Below are 26,836 nucleotides of genomic sequence, written 5' to 3'. Positions count from 1 at the left end.
GAGGTTTATAGGTACACTATGTACAATTGTGGTAGATAAGCAAGAGTTGGCTGAAGGCCTTGTATACTTCATGTTTTCTTTTATATCCTGGATATAAACCTATTCTGATCAATATTTAGTACTTCATTATTAGTAGAAATTACTGAACTAGTGAGTGGAAAGATGGTAAACTTTTTGCAATCTGGGTTTGTGTACAATTGAGGGAAACACTTTAAAGGTATATAAATACACTTTACAGTATACACTTTATATAATACACAATTAGAAAAAAGTGGAAGAGGTGTCTTTGCATTGGCCAGAAAATGGACCGTACCAGTCTTTGGCAAACCCAGTCTAGTTCCAAGTGCCCTTGGCTTCCATTTAGAAGAAAAAAACTTCAAACCCTTTCTAACCAATATCATGGGCAGGAAGGATTATTTATTTGTATGGATAGCTTCTGCCCCAAGTCCGTGTTCGTCTGCTTCAGTTACGGCCGGTTGTGGCTTCGCGGGGGGGAGAGGCTGTGGGGGTCCTCGGTGCGCGACCCCGCTGTGGCCGAGGCTGAAGGGGTGGGGGCACAGGCAGGGCAGAGCCCCGGTACCCTCCCGAACTGTCAGGGGAGCGGGGGAAAGAGCGGGTCGGGCAGGAGGCGCAGCCGGGCAGCTCCCGCGCCGAGCGCCGTCCGCCGCCGTTCACCGGCTCCGGGGCAGGCGGCCGGGAGCTCGCCGCGGGCGGGGCGGGGCGGGGCGGCCGCCGGGCCCGGGCCTCACCTGGCGGCGGTATGGCCGCGCGGGGCCGGGGCGGCGCCGGGGCAGAGTCCAGCGCGGGTGGCCGGCGGTGGCGGCGGGAGCCCGGTACAGGCGCGGAAGATGCCGCTGGGGCTGAGGAGCAAGAAGAAGGACAAGTCCAAGGAGACTTTCAAGCTGGTGGAGAGCGAGGCGGCGGCCCCGGCCCCCGCGGCGGCGGCGGCCCCGGCAGCGAGCGCGTCGCGGCTGCAGTTCCACACGCAGCTGGCGCACGGCAGCCCCACGGGCCGCGTGGAGGGCTTCGGCAGCGCCCGCGAGCTCTACGCGAAGATCGGCGAGGCTTTCCGCATCGACCCCGCCGAGGTAGGGCCCGCCGAGGCGGGAGCCGGGCATTGCCCGGGCGCGGCGGTGCGGCGGGGGCTCCGCGCCCGGTGCTGGCGCCGTGCCGCTGCGCTCTGCGGCTCGGACGGGGGCCTCGCAAGACGCAAAAAGGAGCTGGGGGCAGCTCGGCGCTGGAACTGCCCCTGGGCAGGTTTTTTTTTTTTTGCAAATTTTTGTGGACGTGGGTATTTTCCATTTTGGGGGGGAAAAAGTTCCTTTTGCTATTTCCCAATGAGCATTACCGTACGGGAAAGGAGATGAGCATAACTGCATTTAACTTTTACACGGAAAAACAATGGTCCTTTTCACCAAAATATCCCTAGTGTCTCGGTTAACCTGTTGCCAGCCGGCTGTTTAACACAACTCTTAAGCACTGGGTCAAAACATTTGTATTACAGTTGAGTGGAATAATTATTTCCAGTGCAGGAATTATTGACTGTAGTGATTCGTTCCAGTTTCAAAAAAAAAAAAAGAAAAAAAAATCAACGCATTCATGAGGCTAAATACCCAGGATGAAGGCAATGGGGGGGTATAAATGCTTTAAATCTGACTACATTTTAAAATTCCAACTGAATGTGATGTTTGGAAAGTTTTCTTCTTTGCCAGGTGATTACTTTTAAAAGGCCCACTGTTTAAGTGAGGTTATTTAAATCTGTAACAGGATTTTTTTTTAACCCTGCTGCCTTTTTGATCTTTTTTTCTGAGCCAAGTTTTAAACATTTGTTTGGATAATGATTCATTTGTGTTTGTAAATGCATTGTTTTCTCTTAGTTAAAAGGTAGTGGCCACATCAAGTTCTTCCTACAAGGTTCTATGAACCTTAACCTCTGAGTGGCGAATTGAAACAAAGCGCTAACATTTCGTTATGCCTGCATGTGGCTATACAGCTTTACTTGTTTTCTTATTTGTAGCTGACTCTTTTAAAGTAGTAAACACTACTACTACTACTACTACAGACTTTGTTCTGAGAGTTTGCTGTGGCCTGACCTAGCAGCATTTCAAACAGTAAATTGTAAAAGAAGTGGCGGTAGCAGTGAATACAGTTTAACTAGTCATTCTTGCATTAAGTAACTAAGAAGTACCAGTACCATTGCCAGCCAATGCACCTATGTCCCAGACCTTCCCAGCTGCTTTTTGACCTTCTGCTTCTGTTTTCTTTCCATACTGAGCTGCTGTTCCCCTTTTGTTCTGTTCCATGTCCAGTTATACCTTTTAATCTCAAGTTCTCATAATTGCCAGATTATCTTCTATTTTAGTTTTCTTCCTTTCGCTGTTGAACTTTTGTTGCTGATCTTTTGGCTCCACCGACTTGAGAAAGAACAGCGTTCACCAGGAAATTTAATTTTGTATGAATGGTGCGCTCCCATTTCTCCTGCTAGATGTATAATCTGACACCCCCAAAGGTTTTAGAGGAAGCAACACGTGTTTCACGGGCATCTATTGCCAGCCTTGTGCTAAACTAGAGAAGCTTCTTCTTTCCTCTTTTCCTCTCTACTGTCCCATTCCTATTTGTTTGGGGTTTTTGTGTTTTGTTTTGTTTTGGGTTGTTTTGGTTTTTTTTAATGTGGTTTATTGGTAAAAATGGTTGGAAAATTATTGCTGGAGGCACTGAACTTAAAATCTTTTACTCAAAAAATTCAGTTGGCTTTAAGAAATTAAGTTATATGAAATGAAAATAGTGATCAAAAATATTTCCTGGTGTAAAGGTGGCACAGCAGAGTGAAGAACGTGGACCAGAGAGTCTTGCAACAAAATTTTGGATGGACAGGATGAAATAGGATAGATCAGTGAATAGCAAGGGGTGCCATGAAACGTGAATATATTAGCAACTACTGAGCTTGCTGGAAGTAAAGAAAGACTAGACATTTTAAATGGTATTATCTATTAATTAAAGCTGCTTTTGGACAGACAGTCGGGTGTAAAGAATAATGCCAGAAGCTACACCTCATCAAACTGAAAGGCACTGAGGTACTCAAATACCATTTGTAGGTGTTATCTGTCTAGGAAAGTTTCTGTGACCTAGCTATGCTGAAGCCTATGGGCACTGTGATACTTGAATGCCTTCGGAAACAGGTACTATCACAGCGATCTCTGCCCTGTAGTGACTGAGGTGGAAAGTAGTGTGGGGGAGTGAGAGGAAGAGCTCAGTGTAGAGAGCATTTGAATAACTGCTGCAGAAGTGAATACATTTAGTATGATATGTGAGTTTACTGCAGTGTAGGCAAGGGTATGGATTCTTGGATAAGTTCCTACTGAAGTGTTTTAGTATGGTTAAGGATGAGCTACACTTGCAATCTGTCACTTCTCCTTTTGACTCTGCATGGTTACAGCACCTTATTTCCTCTTTGTATCACATCTCGTAGGACCAGCTGAGTTTAGCTTCTGCTGGAGAATCCTTTCCAGGATCTGCGATTCACTGCCAACAGTGACAGAGGAAAGCTTGTATAAAACACAGTATTTGTTGGACAGACACTGACAAAAACTTCTGGGCAGACCTGGATCATGAGTAGGGTAGGATGGGGACAGGTATAACTTCAGACAGGTATAACAAGACAGGTATAACTTCAAAGGGGACACTCCTTCACTCCTATGATGTTTGCTAGGCATCTTTGAAGGAGTGAGCCATAACAGCAGCTTTCTGAGGCTTTTCCTGTACTCATTTTTTCTTGTCTAGGTATTTTATTCTTCATCCATCTTCCAAGGTGAATACGTATCTCAGTTATCCCTTTTGAACCTGACATTCAGCCTGCATTTCTGCCTACCCCTCTGACTTTTACCATGACCAGCATTTCTTCTTTTCCTGGTCCAACGTGAATGTTCTTTCCACAGGGAGGAGGAGTGAAGATGGCTTCTAGCAAAGCATTGCCTGTATCATTAATATGAGTGCTGTTTGAGGTAGATCACATTGTTCTTGACTTTTAACTTGATTTCTTCAACAGGGTTTCGACAAGGAAGCACGGAGCTAAAAAAAAAAAAAAAAAGATGCAATTCTTAACTACCAACAAAACCCATCCACAGTTATGTGTATGTTTCTACTTGCAGAAATAGTACAAATATCTCCCCCATTTTTTCTATAGAGGATGAAGTAGGAAAAGTAGTTGGAAAAAGTATTTGGGTATAGTCGGAAAAAGTATTTGCATATGGTCTTGGCCATTTAAGATTACTACTCCGCTGTGACTATCGGGAAATGTAGCAGGGAATGTTATGTTCCCTGTAAGGGCGAAGGTGCTAAGTGCAGCCTGTATGATAAATAAATGAGCGCTGACCAAAGGACAATGTGGGTCTGTTAAAGCATTTGGCGGTGGTGTGCTCCTGTGAGAGCACATGGTAGGGCTTTAAAGTATTCAAAGTAGCTAATCAGGCACTGGGAACGTGGATATTAAAGTGCAACTGTAGCAGGGCTATTTCTTGATCAGATGAGAACGGAATGGTAAACCACGGAAGCGATATGGACTTTCGGTTTGTGTACTCATAATTTGCACTTTTGATTATTTTATTTGCTTTGGAAGGTGAAGTCTGGTGGGGCTGGTGAGGTAAGTTGAATGCTCAGCGGGTGTGTCTGTCACACAGCCCCATGGAGGTTGGGGTTTCTTTCACGGTGGAAGGAATTTTGCTTCATAAGGGGAATACAGGAAAAGGGAGACCCTCTCAGTAGCACCAAAGGCAGAAATGCAGCTCCTTCTGTCTCTTCCAGTAACAAGAGTTCAGCTGCTGAGCTTGTGTCTGGGCTGTTGTTCCATGGGCCTTGCCTCCTGGTGCTAAACGGTTAAGTATACTGTGAGGCTGTGACACATTAAACTTTCATAGAAGTATTTGATTTAAACCTGTTCAATTTAAACTTTTATGAAAGAATACTGAAAAATAAGCCACTGCTGAAACTTAGGTTTCTGAATAAAAGTGACCTTACAACAAGAAAAAATCTGAAGTGTATTTTAGGAGATTAGAGAAAAGGGTCAGCTTGGGAAATCCTCATCCTCATCACCAGAATGTTCGAAGTTTTAGAGTATATGCTTATCTGTTGAAACAAATTGCTCACAATCTCGCCTACAGATTGAAGACTTTAAATGAACAAACTTAACACTCCCTACAAACCACCTCCTCCCAACCCTATGGCAACAATTGTTTGCTTGCTGTTCCCCTAAGCAGTGCTTAAATTTCACACCCGTATTACGTGTGATGCTTGCTGTGTTAATGATCTGTTTTTCAAATACTTTTAAGCTGTATGGAAGAACTTAGACTGTAATTCTTGTGTGCTTTGGATTTAAAAAAAAACCAATAAAACACTGAATGCTTATTTTATAGTACTTTGAATGTATTTGGGGAGGCAAAGTTGCATACCTGATAGAGTACCAAAAGCACACTAGAACTTGGAGGACTTGGTTATGCTTCCTGTTGCTGCAGCTAGTCAAAGCTCCCACGTTTTCCTCGAGGAGGATAAAGTGAGTAAGGTACCTACAAAATGCGTTGGTGATTTCATGATATAGTGACGTCTGTCTACATAGGGAAATATGTCAGTGGGTGTTACATCTTGCTCAGAAGTAGAATTCCCATTTCCCCACCTCTTAAATAGAGAAAGTGATTATGATCTCCTCTGTAAAATCTACTGATTTTAAAAGCACTTTTAATAGCTTCTGAGTATGTCATCTATCATTCAACTTGTTTTTTAGTTCTTCTCAAGATGTAGGCTTAATATGGAAGATGAGAATGTAATTAGTATATGGGAGATTCAATATGGTACTGCATATATACTTTATATAACACATAGTGTAACCCTCTTTTTCTTAGCTAATACAGTTTCTTTATATAACACACAGTGTAACCCTGTTTTTATTGGCTAATGTAGTCTCTTCCTATTGAAAATACTGAGGCAGGGAATAATCTGTTAGTAATCTTATCTGACAACTCTATTTTACAAGGTTGTGCATAAGCCCCCAGTCCCTGCCGGCCAAATGGAATTTCCTTGTTCTGTGTGCTGCACAAGATAACTCTGTTAGTGAAGGAGGTATCCTAGATACTTTGTGACTGATGTAACAGTTATGATTTATAATATCTTGCTAAAGTTGGCATGAAATGTCACAGCATTGGTATGCTGAGTTAAAGATCAAATGCATATGAAGGTTGAGGGTAAGAAGAGAGAGACAAGACTTAACAATGAAAATTGCACATTGAATTTTTTTCTTGCTTCATTTCTGGGTAAGAAAATTACTATTAAAAATATACCAAACTTTGAGTGACTGGAAGGTGTACTATAGTAACTGTTGTTTAAGTATTTAAGTGTATAAGCTGTTATTAGGTACCTATATTAAACTTACGTAAAAGCTACGAAAAAATATCATTTTTGGATTGACAGGTCTCAGTCATGTACAAATAAAGCTGTGCTGTAACTGATAGATGGTGTAACTGTATATTATCCTGGGTAGATACATCTTTAGTACATTACTCTGCATATATCTGTTCTGAGAAAAAGCAGTTGTTCACTAAAGAGGATAAAGAATGATTTAAGTTTTATTTTTGACTGGCTGATGGTCTCTCAGCCTTGTGGTTAGCACAGAACTGACTCACAGAAAATTCTGCAGTCTTATAGGCTGTAGTAGGAATGCCATCCAGATGAAGGTCTAAAAAGAGAAACTCTGGATCGAGTTTCTAAATATCACATTTCTGCTCTGTAGCCAATTTTATCTATTCAAAGGTGTGACAGTAGTTACTAGATGATTGTCTGACAAGGTCAGATGAAGGATGCTAATGTCTAAAGTGTAAAGACATAGTGCTTGTTGTTCATTGTAAGAACAAGAACTGAGTTGCAGTTGTAAGCTGGCCAAGTTATTATGTAGCTTGAGAGCGAGCTGAAAATGTATACGTGAACTTCATATAGTCTGTTTGAATTGAACCTTCTTGGTTAAAAAAAAAAAGCTGATGATTAGAGATGATCATTATTTATAAAAGAAAATGTAATTTTCTACTTACAACCAGCTGAATTTCTCTAGGTGACGTTACTGCTTGAGTATTGGTTAACTGAAAAACTTTGCATTACCTGAGAGAATAAAACTAATGTCTGTTAAGGGTGTGCTGTTATGACTCTCATTGTTAAAGCAAGGCATTAGATTGCAGTGGATGTTTGATGGATTATATGAGATAAGCAATTAACTAGCCTTTGAAGTAGGGCTATTTGGGTTTGGTTTGGTTTGGTTTGGTTTTAAAAAACAACTACTAAACAAGACCCCCCTCATCAAGAAACACCATCTCACTACTAAACTTTCAGGTTTTAAAACCAAAACTCCCATAGTTATAGAATCTAAGTTCTAGAAAGCTTCAGAAACTTAAATGCTCTCTGTGAAATACACTAGGAAAAGTATTCACCCCTCATTTGACCTGGAATAGATTTGAATAGGTTGGTGAATTTGGTTTCAATTTTTCTGGTGTCTTCCAGTGATGCCAGAAGGAAAGAAAAGGCATTTGAAGTGTTCTGGTGCAGAAAACCCGGTAACTTTTACAGGCATTGTGAGGGAAGCCAGGAAGGCAGGAGACTCTCCATTTCCAGCGAAGCACCAGGGGGTTCGGCAGGCCGCGGGCACAGGTCTGTGCCCGGGTTTTGGGGCAGCTGGCCTGGCCCACTGCTCCCCAGGGACTGCCACTAGAGCGGTAGCAAAGATGAAGGACACAGAGCGACATCCTGCTGCTGTTTTTCTGAAATGCTAGGCTGGCTTCCCACTGTGTACTTCTTTTCATGTGTTGGCACTACTTTTTCCACTTTCTAATGTGGAGCTGGTGTGGGCAGTGGGCTGCAAGGGGGTCCAAGGTGCACTCTGAAGGAAAATAATGTCCAGCAGATATAGGCGGGGGTAGAAAAGTATGTACTTTTATCTCTTGTCCTGTCAGAGCCACGTGCATACTGCTGGCAGCAGAGCCTTTGTCTGATGGTTTGCAGCTGTGGCTTTGCTACCTGTGCTGGAGGGCCAAATGGAGTGGCAAGTCTCCTCCTCTTCCACTGCTTCCTCCTGAAAGATGGTCTTTAGGAGCACTCTTTGCCTCAGTGAAGTAGATGTTAGGGATTCTCCAAGTTTCTCCTGTAGCACAGAGTTTCTCTATTTTGGCTGCTGCCCTGTGCTCTCCAGTGCTGCCCAGGAGGAGGCTGTGGGAGCCTCTCTCAGCCCTCACTCCTCTCCAGCTACAGCTTGGAAAGGAGTCAGGCAGGTGTAGTTACTCTAGCTGTGAGGGGGAGCACTGGGTTTGTTTTTTTCTTTTTTGGCTAGGCTGTTCACTACAGCCTGTACTCAAAGAGCAGAAAGCCCAAAGCCTGCCCGGACTGGCCAAATTCCTCCATGCAGCACCACCATGCAGACCGTGCAAAAGCATCATCTCTATCTCCGAGCAATACAGCTGGGTTAGTCTCATCCTACCTATGCCCAGGACAATAAACTTCCCTGTTAAAGAACCACTAGCATAAATGTAGGGAGAAAAAGGAGTGCCTAACACCCGGTGCTGAAGGGAAATCCCTCAGAAAGGCTGATTTATAAAGAACCAATTTGCCCTTTTTCTTAAGCCTTGCTTTTATTAAGCTGGAACAGAGATGACCCCCGCTTATGCTGGAGGAAGGGTAGGAAACTAAGCAAACCCATCGGAGGCAATGTGCTCTGAGCTAACAGGGGAACACATGGAGCAATATAAAACATTTCATGCTCTCTCATGACCCTTTTGTTTTGCTAAGCTCTCTTTTTTTCCCATGAAACTGCTTTCAAGCAGTTATGTTTTAAAGCAGTCTCTAGTGATGTTTGAATCCTGTGGAATTTGAGGTGGGTGAACGATGAAGCAAAAGATGGTGGTGGCTCTTCGGTTTGCTCACTCTAACGTCTGGAACAAGCTGTTCTGCTCTAGCTCAAGATGCCTGTGTCAGAGTTGGTGTGCTGAGACAGGCTGTGAGAGGCTGCTCACACAGATATGTTTCTTGCCTTTGCTCCCTGCCAGCTCTTATCTGCACAGTTTGAGCTATTGATGCTTCCTGTCACGTGCGTGGATGGAGACAATCACCTCTCCTGGGGCAGCTGGAGGAGAGTTATCATCATTTCAGCTATGGATTTGTCAGAGGGGCCAGAACTATGCTCTCCTTTTATCTTCCTATCAAGCTCACCAAACCTAATATACCGTTAAACTTAATGTCTTTGCTTTCCTCCTGCACAGATCATGTTTTGCACTTTGAACACTCATAAAGCTGATATGGACAAGCTCTTAGGTGCACAAATTGGCCTTGAAGATTTCATATTTGCCCATGTAAAAGGACAACGAAAAGAAGTGGAAATTCTTAAAACTGATGATGTGCTTGGGCTTACCATTACAGATAACGGAACTGGCTGTGCGTTTATAAAGGTAAATTTAATTACCAGTGAAATACTTTGTTCTGTAGAAGCTTCTGTAACTATAACAGGTTAATTATTGGTTTAATGATCCTTTAGAACCATAAAATCTTTTATTATCATATATATGGTAAGTAAAAAATAAAGTTGCTTTTCTTTAGGTACACCATTCAAAATTAGTTCAGCTCTTTCTGTACTGCATGTCGTTCAAAATTAGCGCATTTGTTCATTGCTTCTGTAATGTGTATCAGCTTTACAATGTGACCGTTGTGTTTTCCAGCCTACCCTGAGGTGGTAGGTGTTAGGTACTGCTTGCATCTGCCCCCTCCTTTTTTTAAGTGATTTTCTAATGTCATTGATTAGGTGCTTATAGAAACTCTGTCAGTTGTGTTAATGAGATCATGTTCTTTCAGTCTTTATGACTGTTCACAGGGCAGAAGTCTTTGTGCTGTATAAGAATAGGTGCAAGTATAGTGCTTTTTCAGCTTTCCAATATTGTTGCCTGAGATAGGTAGGGTGAATTAAAAGGTGCTAAGGATATGGATTAACACAATTTACCACAATTAAGTTGAGTAGCAACTATGGGCAGTAACATGTACAATATATTAATCATAATTGCTTTCCTCCTCATCTTCTAGATGACCTCCAGATAGTATGTTTTGAGATGAGTAGAGGCTGACGAAATGGTGCTACCCTTCTTGCTAGACTAGGTATTAGGAACCTGTATCACATTTTCTGCCTTTTTTAGATGCTTTGCTCTAATCTACTCCAATTATCCATTATCAGTGAGGCATTGGCAATTATCTTCGATTACTGCTGTCCCAATCGCTGTTCTCATTGCTATTGTAAACAGAGGTTCTTGCATGGAGAGGTTGTATTCTCTATTCATTCCTTAGCTACCATGGATATAAAACAAGACATGGTTTAGAAATAGGTTTGCTTGTCTTTGTTGTGGAAAAACGTGATTGAGATCACGCTTGAGAAAGTTGAGATGCAGTGGAGGTTTCAGTAAGCATTTTGGCAAAATCATAGCCTCATTTTTATGTTTATAGACACAGAACTCTGAATTTCTAGTGGTAGCATCCATGCAGCCTGTAACATTCAGTCACGCTGCTGCTTACGTGGCATTTTAAAAGAAGGCACTGAAAGCAGTGCTTCAGTGATTAAAGTTCACGTGTGCAGCACTGTACAGAGTGTTAGTCTCTCTGTGCTTAGTTGGTAATATGGAGAGGGAGAACAGCCATCACATAGACTACTGCATAATTGGAGCAGACTGGAAAACCCTCACCACATTAGCAAGACATGCTGTAATTTCCAGTAAATTGTATAAAACTTGTCTGAACAAATAGATCATTGTCCTTTTACTGGTCTAATAATAAGCAGTATAATGAAAATGGTGCAGTCTTCGTGGGAATGCGTCAGTTTAAAGGCGTTTCTAGGAGCTTACATTGTTGCTGTTGCGTATTTAGCTAATGGATTTTTTAAAACAGCATAGAAAATACATATGCAAAAGTAAAAGCTGCATCTTTTTAATACTTGGTTGTCTAGGTAAATGACTAAGCAGAGTCTATCTCTACTTTAAAGTCTGATAGATTTCTTTTTGTTTATATATTTACTTTTCTTGAAAAATTGTTACTATGTTCCATTATTAATTGACAATTAATATTAAATTTACCTAACTGTGGGTTGTTGAAAGCTGTTATGGACTGTACTAATTTTATTGCGTTTTGAATTACAGGGCAGTTTCTAGGTTTGATATATAACCCAGCCAGTTTTCAAACCTGACGCTCTGAACTGCAGGTTCTTTTTCTATGAAATCTAATGTTGTTTTGCCTTACTAAGAACAAAACTTGGTGTCATTCTGCTTTCACAAATTTGTTTCTGGGTACATGGCCAGATGGGAAGATGTATTATGGAATCAAATTAGCCATTCAAAGAATAACAGTAGAACTTGAAGCATGACTGACTGGTGTATAAGGAAACATTATAAAATGGGGTGACGCAATTAATTTTAGGCATTGCATAGGAAATATAGATCCTAGCTTCTAAATGGACTGTAAAGCACTAGGAATACAGGCATATCAATTGCATCTTAATTACTGTGACAATGTAGCTTGATTGTCTCTGGTCAGTTGACTTGGAGTGATGATAAAAACTAAGTCATATGAAAAAAAATGTTTGATGTGACACAAATAACATAGCCAGTGAATATTACTTAAACAGTTTTGGTGTTAGGATCCAAGTGAAGAAGAAAAGCTAAATGAAAATTAATTCAACACATAGACTAAACATTAATTGAAGTCTGGTGGGCATGCTTTTGAATCCTGGCACCTGGTAACAGAAATGCGTTTGGGACCTGGTTTCTGGTATGTGTACGATACCCCCCTCTTCATTCACCATGCAGCTTCTTTTTGGTTTTAATCTAGGTTAAAGAAAAAAGTACTAGAAAGAGTTAAACTCAGCCTGAAGCTAAAAATTGTTGCAGTATATTATAGGACACTGAGCACTATCACACTTCCCACTGACTCTCTCAGATGGAGGCACATATGTGGGCTCAGACGTGCGCACATAGACTAGAAGCAGGTTTCTGAGATAGTTATGCAGCTAGGCTAGGTGTTATAGTAGTGGGTGGTAATATGTTTATCTCCCTTGTCTCACTGTTATCTCACTCAAAGTTAGCCTGAACAACATCAGTCTTTATTGAAAAGTATGTTATTCAGGAAGATATTAGAATGAAATTCATATTGGTACAAAATATAAGATATTCTACTATGTCGTAGCTTTTCTATTAAATAGCCATAGGATAACAGCTTACGTGACTTAGGCACATGATAAACAAATATGACAGCATATAACAACAATAAACAGAATCACTGAAAGTGTCCTTTAATTGACTCGATAAATCACAGAGATCCTCTAAAGATTTTTTTTCTCACTTTTTAAATTCCACTTCACGAAACCAATAAATACTAACTTCTGTTACATTTTATGACCTTTAGACCATTTGTATTTGTATTCCATGAGATGGCATTTAGAATAATTTCTTGTTCTTTATTGTTATTTCAGAGGAAATACTTCAATATGCAGCTGTATAGCATGATGAGGAACATGGTAGAAGTTTTATCACTATAGATGGGTTTTATTAAGACTAGCCCTTTATAGTATGTCATTTTTTAGTATATCACATGCATTTTTTTATGTCCCTGGACCACACTTGAGAAAAGTTCTGTTCCTATGCTTGTCAAGCTATTAAATCAAAATAAAAATCCAAAACTCAAACATTCACATTACTGACACATTTGGGTTCAGTTTTAAAGCACAAAAATATTAGCTCATTCAGAAGCCTTAATTTCTAAAGTGTGATTGCATTCCTTTTTTTTCCCCTGTTGATTTTATATTCAATGTTTATTAAAATACTTTGTTTGAAAAATAATGCTTTCCAAAATATGTTTTACAAAAATCCTATAGACAAAACACACTGCTGGTATAATAAGCTCAATGGTATTGATGTTGTTAACTGACGTTCTTGAAACTCTGTGGTGTCGCCTCTTTACATTTTAAAGAAATGTTTCTAATTCTTTTTTTTTTTTTTTTTTAAACAATAGCGAATCACAGAAGGTAGCCTTATGGACCAAACCAAAATGATCTGTGTGGGTGATCACATAGAGACTATAAATGGAAAAAATGTGTCAGATCGTCGGCATTATGAAGTTGCCAAAATGCTAAAAGATCTGGAGAAAGGTCAGATGTTTAAGCTGGAGTTGATAGAGCCTAGGAAAGCATTTGGTGAGTGACCTGACTGTCCACCTTGTTCACTGGATATCGAAATCCCAACATTGCATTGCATTGCATTTTAAGTTTGTTTTCAGATAGCAGCCAGATGTCCACCCAAGGTAACATAACAGCTGCAAGAAAGTGCATTTGTTTTCTTTGAAGTGGGAAACTTATGAATGGATTTTCTTCCATCTTGCTTTCTCCAGCAGTCATCCTGGTGTGGGCTGCCTCAGCCTGAGTCTCAGTTGCTCCACTCCTTTGCCACTACACGATGATGCAAAATAAGTACAGGAATTGTTTCATAGATACAGTTTTAAAGCATGGATCACTTCACTAATGTGCTGATCCTCAAACCTCCTCTTTTCCTCTGTTGCTACGTAATCCCTGTTCATCTGTGTGTCAGATTTTTCTATTTCTGTACCCTTTACTGGTGACTGTGCTCTGTAATGCAAAAGGATGCTGCAGAAAACACTGTCTGGGATTCCCTAGAGCACCTCCTTTGCTGCATGCCTGCCTGCTCTCCCTCTCCCCAACTTTTTTGTGGATCTCTAATCATACAGCAGGTATATTCAGAATTGGAAGAAAGCAGTATGGGAAAGCTCTGTCTCTACCTACCACCTGCACGCTCTGAGAAAGTGATACTTATATAGGCGGAAAGCATACCTCCCGCTAATCCTTATGTATAGTACTTTTATCAATGTGGTAAACAAACAAAAAAACCTAGGTGTAGCTCAGGGAGTCAAAATAGAGACTGAGTTTTAATTTTTATTCTCTCAATTTTTTATATTCCCCTCCCCAAACTGTGTAGCATTTTTCTGTAATAAAAACTTCAAAATACTGCTAAATTATAAGTGTGTATGAGTCTTTGTGCACACGTGCACTAACAGCAAGTTCAAAATCACCATCTTCACCACAGCAAAAGTTTGAAATGTTTATTTTTCAAAGCTTTTTTAACCTGTTAGTAGTTTACAACTGCTGTCATACACCAATCTTGACACTTGGTGTCAGAATAGCAGCAGAAATTGAAAATGAGAGAAATGTGAAGATTTCTTTTTGCTTTTGGTGCTTCTGTGAAGAATGAGGGTTATGAGTTAATCTCTAATGCGTTTGGATATAAGTTGATACTCCTGTTAAGTAAATGCGTGTGTTATACATTACGCTAAAGTAGTATTACATACGTATAGTATTGCAATTAGTAATACAGGAACACCTTTTTAATATGGGTCTATAATTTGTATTCAATGCTAAATGTGTTACATAGTCTGTTTGTAAAGACCAGGGTAAATCAGCATTTGATTGATGACTTCAGCCATTATTTAATAGTAATTACTTTAGTCAGGTAATTAAGATACCTTGTAGTTTGCCTGTGATGTGGAGAAGGAAACCTGCTAATTCCGTGGCAATACCTTTTATCTGACATTGAACTGAGAGGGAATCAGAGGTTTTTAGACAGATTTTTGGAAGATGCACATTATTTTTTACCCTACAGAAATTAATTTACAAGTTGCAGTGCCCAATATGTTAGAATATCCCGCCTCTAGCCTTAGGTGCAGTTAGGCTTTAGGCACAAATTTATTCAAGATAGTGTTTAAGCTACAGCATGCTGAGAATAGCCCCAGAGGAGATGACAAACAAGATCCAGATCCTGCTGGACAAGTAGGTGCTGAATTCCTGTTAGTTTCAACACAAGTTTGTGAGGGTATAGAAATAAGAGACAAGCCTCTGTGTGAAATTACTAACTTTTGTTTTTCTTCCTCTCAGCAGAATGCGAAATAAGTATAATTTACTGGTCGGATATCTTTCTACCATGGGCACACAGGCTGCCTCGGCTACTCTAGGCAAGGCTTGTAGCACAGAATTAAAGACTTGTCTGAATAAGATTGGTCCTTACCAGTCACAAGCTGGCCCTCTATGAATTGGTGAAAAATTAATAGAAACAAAGTAAAGGCAGCATAACATAAACTCTAAATTTAAATTACATGAATATGAAAAATAGTTTCTGTGATGGCCAGAGAGCTTTGGTCTGAAGTATTGCAAATAAAGGTTATGTCAAATCATAAGTTTTAAGGTGCTAATGGTGACAGAACTAGAATGACTTTTTGAAACAAGTCTAGCAGAAATGATGACAATCTTAAGGATGTTTTAAACTGTCCTTGAAGCGATAAAAGGATTAAAGAAAAGTGTTGATCCTAAGTATATATGTAAGAGACTGTGCCATATCTATTTGTTAAAATAAAAGCAATTAAAAATTACTTTTCAAGATTTTTTTAGGAGAATAATCTGGATTTTTGACTACTTATGCAAGAATGATGAGTTGGAATCTACCTGGGCAAAATTAATATAGCATGTTAAAGTCTTGCCTTCAGGGAGAGCTTATTAGAAAGGCCTGCTGTTAGGAGGAATAATCTGGTAGAGAAAACAGCACAGTTAAAAACAGTTCTGCAAAATTATTTCCTCTCTTCTAGCACTTTCCAGATTAACTATGTAACTCCCATGTCAGTAAGTAAATTAAAGCCTTGCCAGTCTTGAATGTAAAATTATGTCCTAGAACAAGAAAGCCAAATCTTAAATGATTCCATACTCCATTTACTATCTGGGGTGCCCTTACCCAAGATTAAACAAGGAAAGCTGAATTCAGATAAAGAAAACTTTGGGTAAACCCAGATATTCTTGGTAGAGATTTATCAGGTGCGAAATCATGACCTCGGTGAAACCAGTGGAAAAACTCCTGCAGATCTACTTACGGACATTTCACCTGTGTGACTGCTAGTAATCAAATTGTTAGCTCAGCTCAATGTGGCTCATCACGACCTGTTTAGCAGTAGTGTTTGCACCGTTGCATCAGTGAAAGATGCAAATGTTGCAATGCTAAACCTTCTACATAGTCTGCCTGTAAAGACCAGGATAAATCAACATTTGGCTGATGACTTCAGCCATTGTCTAATATTAAGTAATAAATACTTCTACTTTTCTGTAGAATAGGGAAATAAAATTATACAAAGTGCACATATGAAGTAGAGTGCAATAGGCCTGCATAGATATATTGGTCAATGGAAGTCCTAGCTTCAGTGTAGTCAAGCGGCTATCAAAGTTTAAAGACAAGAAATTGTCAGCAAAGCTATACTTAGAATACAGTTAATTTATAATTAAACTTTTACGTACATCTAGATCTTGATTAGAATAAAAAGTGAAGGTAATGTAATAGCCAAAGCAGATACATCATATTCTGATGTACTGTATACTTAGTTTTGTTTGGTATTCTTTTCTTTTTTTTGTTGTTGTTGTTTGTTTTGTCTTTAGAAAAGCTGGAACCAAGGTCCAAAGGTGGAACTCTGCCAGAGGCTAAAATCTCCAGAGGGAGAGAAACACTTCGGCTGAGAACCAAAGGCCCTGCTACTGTGGAGGAAATGGTATGGTTATCTTGAGACCCTTGAATAGTTTAATGATCTAGCACCTGATTTATTCTTCCCCAAGGCTGATAAGGTAAAGTAGGAAGGAAAAATCTGGATGTTACAAAGCTTGCGGGCCTTAAGAAGATGACTGCCTTCTGCAGGGAGAAATGCTTCTATAAAGTTGAAGACTAGCAGGGATAGGATAGGGCTGAGCAATCTGGAAACAAAGAGCCTATATTTAGATGTCATGGATTACATGGATGAATTTAAGGTAGATTAGACCAAGGAGTGCTGAAAAGAGGGAAGGGGGAAAAAAGCGGGGGGGACGGTTGAAGAGTTGGTTCTGTTTCTGACACTGCGAAGTGTGCTGGGCTGGTGTAAGGGTTGTTGTTAGGAGAGGCTAATAACATATGTTGACATGAATATGTGTAAAACCAGGATTAGGGTTTGGAAGAAGAAATGTCATTTATTCTGGGTTCCTCTAAAGCTGATGAGGATTTGATGAAGATCTGTATTGTAAGGAGATGCAAGGCCCTTGTTTAATTTGAATGTGAGAGCTGTGTGGCTTGACATTAGGAGGAAGGCTCAGGTTTGTGAGAAGAGGGAAAGAGAGTGGAATAACATGTTTTACTTGTAGGTTTTCTAAGTCTAGGTGGCTAGGATGGGAGTAAGGAGAATCAGTGGTGAATTGATGGTTATTTTGAAATCTGCATGGATATAATCATACTTTTGCTCTTTTTCTCCCTTTATTTCAACAAAGCCAACTGAAGTTGAAGAAAAAGCAATTAAAAAAGTGGATGAGCTTCTTGAAACATACATGGGGATAAGAGATATCGAATTAGGTGAGTTTTTAACAGATACATTATTACAAGATTAAATAATTTCTCATTTTCTGTGGTCTCAAATTTATTGAGTATTTTAGTCTCTGGATGTAAGCGAAGCAAAATTTGTCCAGCCTGCAGTCTCAAAAACTTGCCTGTATTTCTGCAAATATGTGTCTGATAAAAGAAAGAATCTGTCACTACAGGCCTTAATGATGTAATTAATTAATCCTCTATTCTTCCTGCACATTGTCTATACACTATTGCATGAATTATTTAGTTGTTTGCTATTAACTGTCATCACTGTATTCTTTCTGGCATATATTTTCTAGTGGAGCTTGTGCATACCACATTTAAGGGTTGTTAAGGATAAGCATGTTTATTTGCTTTTTTGCTCTTTTGCCCCTTGGCTTAGACACATCAAAGTTGATCACCAAAGTTTGAATCTGAGATCTTCATCAGTGAAAGGGCAACTATTTAGCAAGGGAACTGACAGAGTAATTGCACAGACTTATCAAATTCTCTAAAGCCTGTGTTCTGAAGAACATGGGAAATTTTCCAGAATATTTACTAGCTATCACAATCATCAATTTATAATGAAAGAAACTATTCAACCCCAGTGTCATAAGTTCCTTAAAACTGCACCAAACTTGTCCTTGCAGCTGTTGCTTCTCTCTTAATCTGACAACAGCTAAATAGGAACTTCTGTTTGTATGGGAAGAAGCTGCAGTCTAGCTGAGTAAGAAGTGCCGCTGTAGCCAGCTGTGGCTGGTGTAGTCCTCATACGATCTTGTGGAACTGCTAATACTGAGGCAAAGAGGAAGGTATTTACTGTTATGGTAATATCTAAAAAAATCAGCCAAGAATTAGGAAAGGATAAGCTAAATGGAAAGTGATCTTGAAAAGAAAGCTTTTATGGGAGAGAAGTGGAGGAGGCAAAGCAGAAGAGAAAATAGGTCTGGCATGAAGCTAAGGGCAAAGCAGGAGGGTTGGACAGGCAGCAGTTAGCACAAAGGAATGAGAACAACAGGAGATTTATCTGAATAGCCCAAAGTCCTTTGTTGGCTGCTCCTACCGGCAAGCATCTGATTGGCAGCTTCTACTAGTTTTCTCACAGGAAAAATTGTAGGTAAAGTATTATTTGTCCCCCAGCCTAAGGTAGAGGTGGGCTTCCTGGCATAGAAGAGGGAGCGGAGCTGCCCAAAACTTGTGAATTCTGTTTTGTAGGTAATAGCTAAACTTTCCAATTTCCAGAAAACTAAAAATTCTCAAAAATTCTGTTCCCAGCAACTCTCGTATGTGATGCCCCTGCCCTGTAATGTGCTCCCGGGAGCGCTGTGTGGTGCTGACCCTCTGTTTAGGTTAGGGAGGATCCCATGTCCTGTCACTCTCCTGCAGCCTCTGCCGCTTGGTCCATCTCTGGCTCAGGCTTCAAAGCTCCGAGTCTCGTGCCAGCCGTCCCTCTGGGAGCTGTTTTTGTCCTGCAGCTGTTGCAGTCCTGGCTCAAGCCAGGCTTCTGGAGGCTCCTGTCCTTGCAGGTTACATCCAAGGTCCCCAGGCTCCCGGCCCTACAGGAATAAGCAGCTATAGGTGTTCTGGTTTTGGTGCTCATAGCCCAGAACCCTGAGATCCTAGGCTAGAGCATGGTTTCTTGCGATGTTGAGGTGTTATGCTCTGCTCTGGGACAGGGAAGCAAGTTCCCATGGGAACTGGTGTTCCCTGTGTTTTTGGCTCTCAGTACCCTAACAGGATGGCTCTTGTACAGTAGACTTCAGGAGTTCAGCTTTCAGCACGTATGGCTGAGTTGATTGCCAAGCACCTGGTAGAGTTTTCCCATGAATTCCTTGATTTCCCTCCCTGCCCCCCCAAAAGATCTAATGTCCTTCATCTTTCAGTATGTAGTTTGGAAAGTTTCAAAGAATGCCTTAAAAGAATACTCAAAGAAGGAAGAAGTCTTTGTCCTCAGAGCTACCCTCTTCTTCCCAACTGGGTTGTTGTTTTGCCCGTCACCTCTTCTTTCTCTTCCTCCCAAAAAGGCAGTGAAACAAAGAGAAACTGTCAGGAATCAAAGACTACAGGTTCACGTAGCTTTAGTTTGCACCTTTGAAGCCATTTCCTAAAGTTCAAATCTTAGAGTCAACGGTGATGAGAAAAAAAATAAAGTTTTATCATTTTTAAACAATTAAACAGCTCTAGGACTCTTTAGGAAAGGAGAGCTAATCACCTGTCACAAATCCGTTCAATTAACACATGTCAGTTTTTCATATACTGGATGTGATCAGTCACCCATGAAAAATGAAATATGAGGAAAGGATTAATTCAGAGAATGCCAATCACCACTCAGCTAGAAATTTCACTCATTACTCAAGCCAGATTAGTTGAAAATGCAAGTCATCACAATGCGACAGCCGACAAGTGATTAAGATCTCAATCATTGCTCACTCCCATGCAGTTCTGTTTGTCAGAAGCTTTGGATGTCAGTTAATATTGCTCTTTCATCTCCATTAAAATGACACTTCCATGGTGTGATTGAATTCTAAAACAGTGCCCCAGTTTTAAGCCAGAAGTTAGAAAGAAAGGAAAGAAAAAATAATGTAAAATTACAGACAGAATTAAAGATGAGATAAAGCCCTTAATTTTTGCATAGTTAAGTATCTTGACAGTTTCAAGAATGGCTGACTAAATCTACACACAAATCGCTAAGTTGGAGCAAAATGCTTGGAAATCATTTAATGGAAATGCATGCACTTTTTTTTTTTTGGCACAGTTTTTTATTTTCAGAGATCCAAATGCTGTTGAGATTTACATACCTGCCTTTTGAATGCACTTTTACCTTTTTACCTCTTCATTTTACTGAAAACGGGACTTAATCTGCAGAAGGGACACTTGGCTCTGGAAATGTATTCCTCAGCCATTTTATGGGCACATTAGAAATTGGGCCAAGGCTTGACTTCAGCCTTCTTTAAAACATAAATGAGCCATTGAGAGATAATTCAGGTTATTTTAAATCCTGTCAGTGCTTTCTGGTAAAGGAACATGAACAGTTGATTAATAGGAGGGACTCAGGAAGCAGTGTTAGTGAAAAATACTGGTGGCATTTATTTTTTAAATCAGTGAGGCTTGAATTGTTATGGACTGTATTTGATCCTAAAGATTCTGCATGGGAGGAACCCTGGATCTGTGGGATTCAACCCCAGAATGCTACTGATGAAAAAATGATGGCAAAAAGGGCTTCCCATCCAACTTTTTTCTTTCAGCATCTTTTGGCTAGCTCTTCATCCACCGATATTTTGTTCCATTTTGTTCTATTTTTATGCTTTTGGATGATTGTTTCCTTTTTGTTGTTCCCTGTAATATTGTTAGACATTACATATCTTTGCATATTCTCCATCTCTGTTTAGAAGAATTTCAAATCTACTTCTCCCCTCTTGACTTCATTTTTCAACCTTACCATCTAGTCAAAATGTCCTAACAGCTTCTTCTCTTGGCTTACTAATCCAACCCAGCAATATTGGATGGATGTTTTTATCTTGAAATGCTTTGACTAAAGTGTTATTCTCCCTGAATCTGTTGTTTTCTGCTCCTTCTGTCACCAGACTTCCTTTCCCAAAGGATTTTATTGTATACACTCTGGGGTATATTGTTTATGACTGTTCATTTACTCTGAGAGAATAATGGCAGTTTTGTGAAAAAGGGAAAGTTAGCAAGTCTGGTTAACAAGAGAACTTCTCCGCTTCAAGAAGAATTAGTACTTAATAAAAAGAAACAAGAAGAAAGATATTTCTAATGGTTCCTTGAGTGCCAGATCTGACAATCTTCAACATGAAACTCAAATCAAGTAACGTTAAACACTGGAAACTGCGATGACACGCTTCATTTTCTGTCATGTCATAAGGAAGCTGAATGTGAATTTTAGCTCTTTTAAAGTGTCAGGCCAGAATAATAATACTTGTTAACTTTTGATGAAGGCAAAGCTTCTGATAGCATTACAGCTAAATAAATATTGAAGTTTCTGTTAAGACTTCTGAAAAAGTTTTTTCAGAAGTTACAGGATAGGATATAGGTAGCAAAACCACTATGTAAGGTAGATAATAACAATGGCAGGCAGATCATAGCTTTCATGTCTTGTGCCGTGTGTGATCTATCAAAAGTGAAAATAAGGATTTTGTGAAAGATCTTTGAAGTTATTTTAAATGGACTAGGTTTAAAAAGCCAACATACTTCTTTGTTCATATTCTGGGAGCCTGATATTGAGCTTCTCAGTTAAAGTTGAGAAGACTTCTAATTCCTTTCGTCACTTTTATGTTTGCTGAACTTTTCACATTTTATGTAAAAATTTCTCAGGTATGAGCATTGCCTGAAGTGAGATTTAAAAAAAAAAAAATCTGAAAACAATTGGGGCTATCTGGAGTGTGGAAAAATATTCTATTGGAATAAAATTCCTGTAATCACTTATTGTGCAGCTGTTACAAGAAGCAGTGGGGGAAAGGGAGGGGAGTGGAGGCAATTTGGCATGGAGCTGTCACCCTCTGAGAACCAGTAAAGTTTTCTTCAAGTTGGCAAGTATCTGCTAAATGCCTTGGCAATCAGTAGTTTTTGATTTGCCTTGGGAATTATGCATTGCAAATGTCATTGTGTAAACATGCACGTTCTGCCCAGCTGTGCCGCCCAGGGGATGCCATCCCACGTCTGTGTTAACTGCCTGGGGAAACAAGAATGTGTACACTGGGTGATAGAGAAGACCGGTCAGCTTTAGTGTTTCTGTATGTATGAAACTAGTGAAGCGGGGTTCAGCTTTGCACATTCGTGTACATCGGTGGTACAACTTGGGTGTGAGGATGAGGAAGGATGGCGTGCATCTTGCGCTGGGATTTGCTGTAGGGTAATACGGCTCCGCTGACGCTAGAGGTCAGCACCGAGCTGTCGAAAACGTACGCCCCAGCAGGGAGGATCCTGCAATCTTTCCACAGAAGCGTGTTTCATTACATCAGGTGAATCTGGGAAGGGGAATGTGCTTTAATAAATATAGCACGTTAAATGTACCCTGGTAGTGCTGATTACAGTTGCTGAACACAGATGAAAACGCTTTTATTTGAGGCTGCTGCTTTTGCACGGCAGTGACATTCTGACTCCTGCTTGACTGGGTTGAAAGTTGTCTTGATTATCTAAGTTTAGTGGATTTTGTTTTCAAGTTTGGTAAATCTATAATAAACTATTTTTAAGGTTCTATTTCATAATTTGGGAAGCTCAATCTTTAAAGAAAATTATGTTTGAAGTAACATTTTCTGTTAATGACAGAGTTTATTACCATGTAATTCTGAGGTTTCAACTAGGGCAGTTGGACTATATTATAATGCTGTGTTATCGCTGCTGTCTGTGTCATATGGCTCTTTCATATATCTTGACCAATTTATCTTAAAACTGGCTAAATTCCTCGCTCCCATTCATTCTGCTGGAACACTTGTCCAGATCCTCACTCTGTTGATGGCAACTTTTTTTTAATATCTTGAGTAACTATATCTAGACACGTTTGCTCTTGTGTTACCTTGCACAGCTCTTCTCCCTCCCACCCTCTCCCAGTGTCTATACAGAGTAACTTCATGTCCTGGTTCATATCCAGAAATCTGTGAAGTTTAAATTACACCCTTCACCTTGTTACCTCCAGGGCTGCTTCTCTGTAAGCACCTTCTTATGCCACGGTGTCAGGGGATATAGGGTGGCGTCAATAGGACAAATATTTGTCTTCGGCTTGTCAGGAACAAGAGTCCCCTGTTTAATGCCTGTTTCCCGTGCAGACTGCTCTGAGTCAGTGTCCCAGGAACTTCACAGGGGACACAGAAAGCATCAGCGCAACAGGGATAGGGTTTCTTCTGGCAGGGAAACAGGTCTTGAGAGTCCTTGAGAACCACTAGTGGTGCCCGGGAAGCTGGGTTACACTTGAACTGTCTCGATCACAGCAGTTTATTTGTCAAGATTTACGTAAATTTTCCTTGGACTGCTTTGTGTAGTTTGGCACACTGCAATTCTGTTTGGAGCCTCATGTCTGAACGTAGTTAAAACCAAAACGTCAAATTTCTTCAGAACTACTGTTGCTGACGTCTACAATGTGGAATATGGCTCAAGTTTGCTCACAGCTTGTTATAAGTTTGCATAACAACAAACGCAGTTTGCCAGAAGTTCATAACTGTCATTAAACTTGAGTTGAGTTTCAGGTCAAGAAAATAATATTAAATACATTTAATAAAACTTCAGAACAGAGGAAGTTTCTTTTCCTTTTTGTCAGAGAAATTTTGCCATGTCGATACAACACAGTGCATGCAGTAGATGGCAGACTGTCCCAGAGAAGATGGTCTTCTGTGGCTTCAGAACTTCCTTCCCGTTCTCAGGCACTGTAATACATCTTTTCCACTTGGATATCCCTCTGAGAAAAGGCTAGAAGCTATCAAATCCTTCAGTGTGACACTTGAATTTGATATGCTTACGAAGAAAGTGGTAGTTACTTGATGTATAACAAAAGATGGAGGACATCTTGCAGTTTAAGGCAGGTGTGTAAAGTAATCATGAAGTGAAGCAGACTTTGAGGGTTTCATCTATTGTGCAATACCGTCATTTCTTGTGACTGTGAACAGAGGCTGTGGAGCAGAGACACAGCTCAGAAAATAAACTGCATTCAGCAGTGCTGTTTGTGCTGAGTCTGTTTTACAGAGCCTTCTGCATCCCTCAAACCATGATAGCCTGCTGCCAGTAGTTCTCCTGGCCTCGCTTAACTAGGAGAAACTCCTGTGCTGACGCTTTTCATCCTTCAGGGAGGTGCAGGTGCCATGACAGCGATTTGAGCCCTCACAGTTTTCATTTGCTCTAATATCCCTGGGTTGCCAGCATCCGGTGTTGTTTGGGATAGACTTGTGGTTTATCCTAGAATCTGAGAAACTGTGCAGTGGCTAAAGATGAGGAATGAGCACAGCAGCTAAGGACTGAGTCCTAAGCAGTGACCCCAGTGTAGCCATTTCCAAACTAAAGTCTAAAACTTGATAAATTCTGATACTTGGGTATTAGAGAAAATGCCGGACAGCATGGGTATACAAGATATCAGTCTACCTCTGTTGTATCAGACCTCTCTGCTTTAACTTTCCTGGGTACCAAGATGTTCCTAGTCTTTGGTGGCTCCGCTTTATTGTGCACAGCAGCAAGGCCTTTCCCTTGCTTTTGCACAATTTGAACCACCTGGCCGAGACTTCCAGAAATAATTTTGATCTTTTTCACTTCCTAGTGGCATAAGCACAAACATTCCCAGCCTTGAGGGTGCTGTAAATTAAAGATTTGCTTTTCAGAGCTGGAGGTGGTAATAACTGAAGCAAACTCATGCACTGAAATCCGTTACTTCTTAGTTTGGATGGCATGGAAAAAAATGTAGATCCAAGCAGATGAATAATGTGGCTCACAATAAATGCCTCAGTCTCTTTACTACCTGGAGGTGTGTTTTGGGTTAAAAAATTAAGCTAATTAAGATTAAATAAAGTTAAGCTGAAAAATGAAGCAAATCTGTTTGAGCTCATATGGTAGTTTCTTGAGAGCACGACTTCTTTCAGGCAGTTGCAAACATACTGTGTCCAATACCTAACAAACCAGATTTTAATTTTCTCTGTATTTTACACAACACATTAGTTGAGCCTAGTATTTGAATTCTTGTTTCCTAAAGTAGGGTACTCAAGTGTTTTGTTTAGGCCCATTTATCATTACTCCTTTCTAAATGCAGGTCATGCTCAACATTTAAATATTTAAACTCATAAAACATGGGTTGTTGCTAGAAAGCCCATGCATGCTAGCTTGGTTGCATGTATCTATTATGCAGTCTGTATGTTGTTTTCCATGTTCAAACCCTATGCTTTTTGGCTTTGTGTGAAAAACTTGGCCACTTTAAATTCGGACTTGCTGAGATCTTTTCTTCATTGTTTAGAGGAAAAAAACATTCAGGTTTGCCTTTTGATCTTCTGGTTTAGATCAGCAAGCTCATATCAAACTCACTAAAGTTGGTGATGAACTGGCACGGGTCTTGTTATCGCAGAAGAGTTGTGCTTAACCTTGTTTTTGCACCCATGCTTCATGTGCCTTCAGTAATGAATACAGAATATAATTTAATAGAATTAAAATGAAAGTTCATTGAATTAAAAATTAAACCTCTGCCAAACAAACAGAAGAATATATAACGAGCACTCCAAGGAAGCTCTCCTGTTTATCAGAGCAGAATGTAGCTACTGTGGGGGGATTTAAGTACATAATTCCTATTGAATCCTAGGTTCAGTAGGTAAGCTTTACATCTCCCTAAGCTGACCTTACCTGGTTTTGAAAACAGACGTTCAAAAACTATCTTGGCCGTATATGTTAGTTGTCACTTTCATGATAATTACATTATTTTGTTTTGTTGCTTTTTAGCTGCAACAATAGTGGAAGCTGGAAGAGACAAGAAAAACCCAGATGAATTTGCAGTGGCATTGGATGAAACTCTTGGAGACTTTGCATTTCCAGATGAGTTTGTATTTGATGTATGGGGAGCAATAGGTGACGCTAAGCAAGGACGACTGGAATGAGAACTGTGCGGTTTATCAATCCCTATTTGAAAATACAAAATGGTTTTCAAATACGTACATCAGAATTTTAATACTTTTATTGATATGAATCCAGGGTGCTCTGTATAAGTATTCTTATCTGAGACTTTCTTTTGCAAAGGAAGTTTTCTAATAGAAATATGAAGATAAACCCAAAGTTCTGACAACTGCACATTTAAAACAAACATTTCATTTACATGTAGAAATCACTGTGAGGCGTGTGTCAAGGAGATATATTTATACAGACGTTTTATGAAAATTAGGTATTTTTTATTGTACATACACTTTGATATCAATATTCTGAAGAGTATTAGACATGCAACAAAGAGTTTGGATTATTTTATCTCTTCTTTAGAAAGGTTTAGAAAATTGTTGAAAAACTATCTAGCTACATGCTACAGTTCCCTGGTCTTCTGTTGTCCTTATGTATTCACGTACACGAAGGGCTGTGGAAAACATAAAGCCTTAGCTTTTCTTACGGTTTGGCCTGGACATAGTCTTTTCAGTAGACAGAGCTGGGAAGAAGCTACTCTGTTTCTGAAGAACCTGGGTTCAGGAAAAAAAAAAAATTCCTCTGAAACATGAGAACCAAGATCTTTGAATGAAAAAGACTTGCTTCCATTTGAGTCATAATACACGCTGTCTGGGTATTACTGAGATGAATAAATATAGTAGAAATGCTTAAACCAGGAAGCTGCTGCTTTGTTCAGATGCCATATTATTGCAATAGGAACTGCATTGGAAGAAACAAATGTTAATTTTGATTACTATTCATATATTTGAATAATA

At 39.9% G+C, this 26,836-nt stretch overlaps 1 protein-coding gene across 1 annotated transcript; it reads left to right on the top strand.

The window, feature by feature from the left end:
- Positions 1 to 848: 848 nt before the first annotated feature.
- GIPC2 (GIPC PDZ domain containing family member 2) lies at positions 849 to 26,475 on the top strand. The gene is made up of 6 exons (XM_050901097.1): positions 849 to 1,088; positions 9,282 to 9,467; positions 13,060 to 13,240; positions 16,529 to 16,638; positions 17,381 to 17,462; positions 25,875 to 26,475. Exons 1-6 carry the CDS (start codon positions 849 to 851, stop codon positions 26,027 to 26,029), a joined length of 954 nt encoding a protein of 317 aa, XP_050757054.1. The 3' UTR covers positions 26,030 to 26,475.
- Positions 26,476 to 26,836: the final 361 nt, after the last annotated feature.

The sequence above is a fragment of the Gymnogyps californianus genome, chromosome 8 (assembly GCF_018139145.2).
Source record: "Gymnogyps californianus isolate 813 chromosome 8, ASM1813914v2, whole genome shotgun sequence".
NCBI classification, from domain to species: Eukaryota; Metazoa; Chordata; class Aves; order Accipitriformes; family Cathartidae; genus Gymnogyps; species Gymnogyps californianus.
Note: the sequence above shows the minus strand (reverse complement) of the source record. Positions and strands in the feature narration are given on the sequence as shown.

Bases quoted from the DNA above. Each gene is read 5' to 3' on its own strand.
- GIPC2 (XM_050901097.1), top strand. From the start codon at position 849: ATGCCGCTGGGGCTGAGGAGCAAGAAGAAGGACAAGTCCAAGGAGACT. The intron at 13,241-16,528 runs GTGAGTGACCTG...TTTTGTCTTTAG, and splicing joins AGAGCCTAGGAAAGCATTTG to AAAAGCTGGAACCAAGGTCC. The intron at 16,639-17,380 runs GTATGGTTATCT...ATTTCAACAAAG, and splicing joins CTGCTACTGTGGAGGAAATG to CCAACTGAAGTTGAAGAAAA.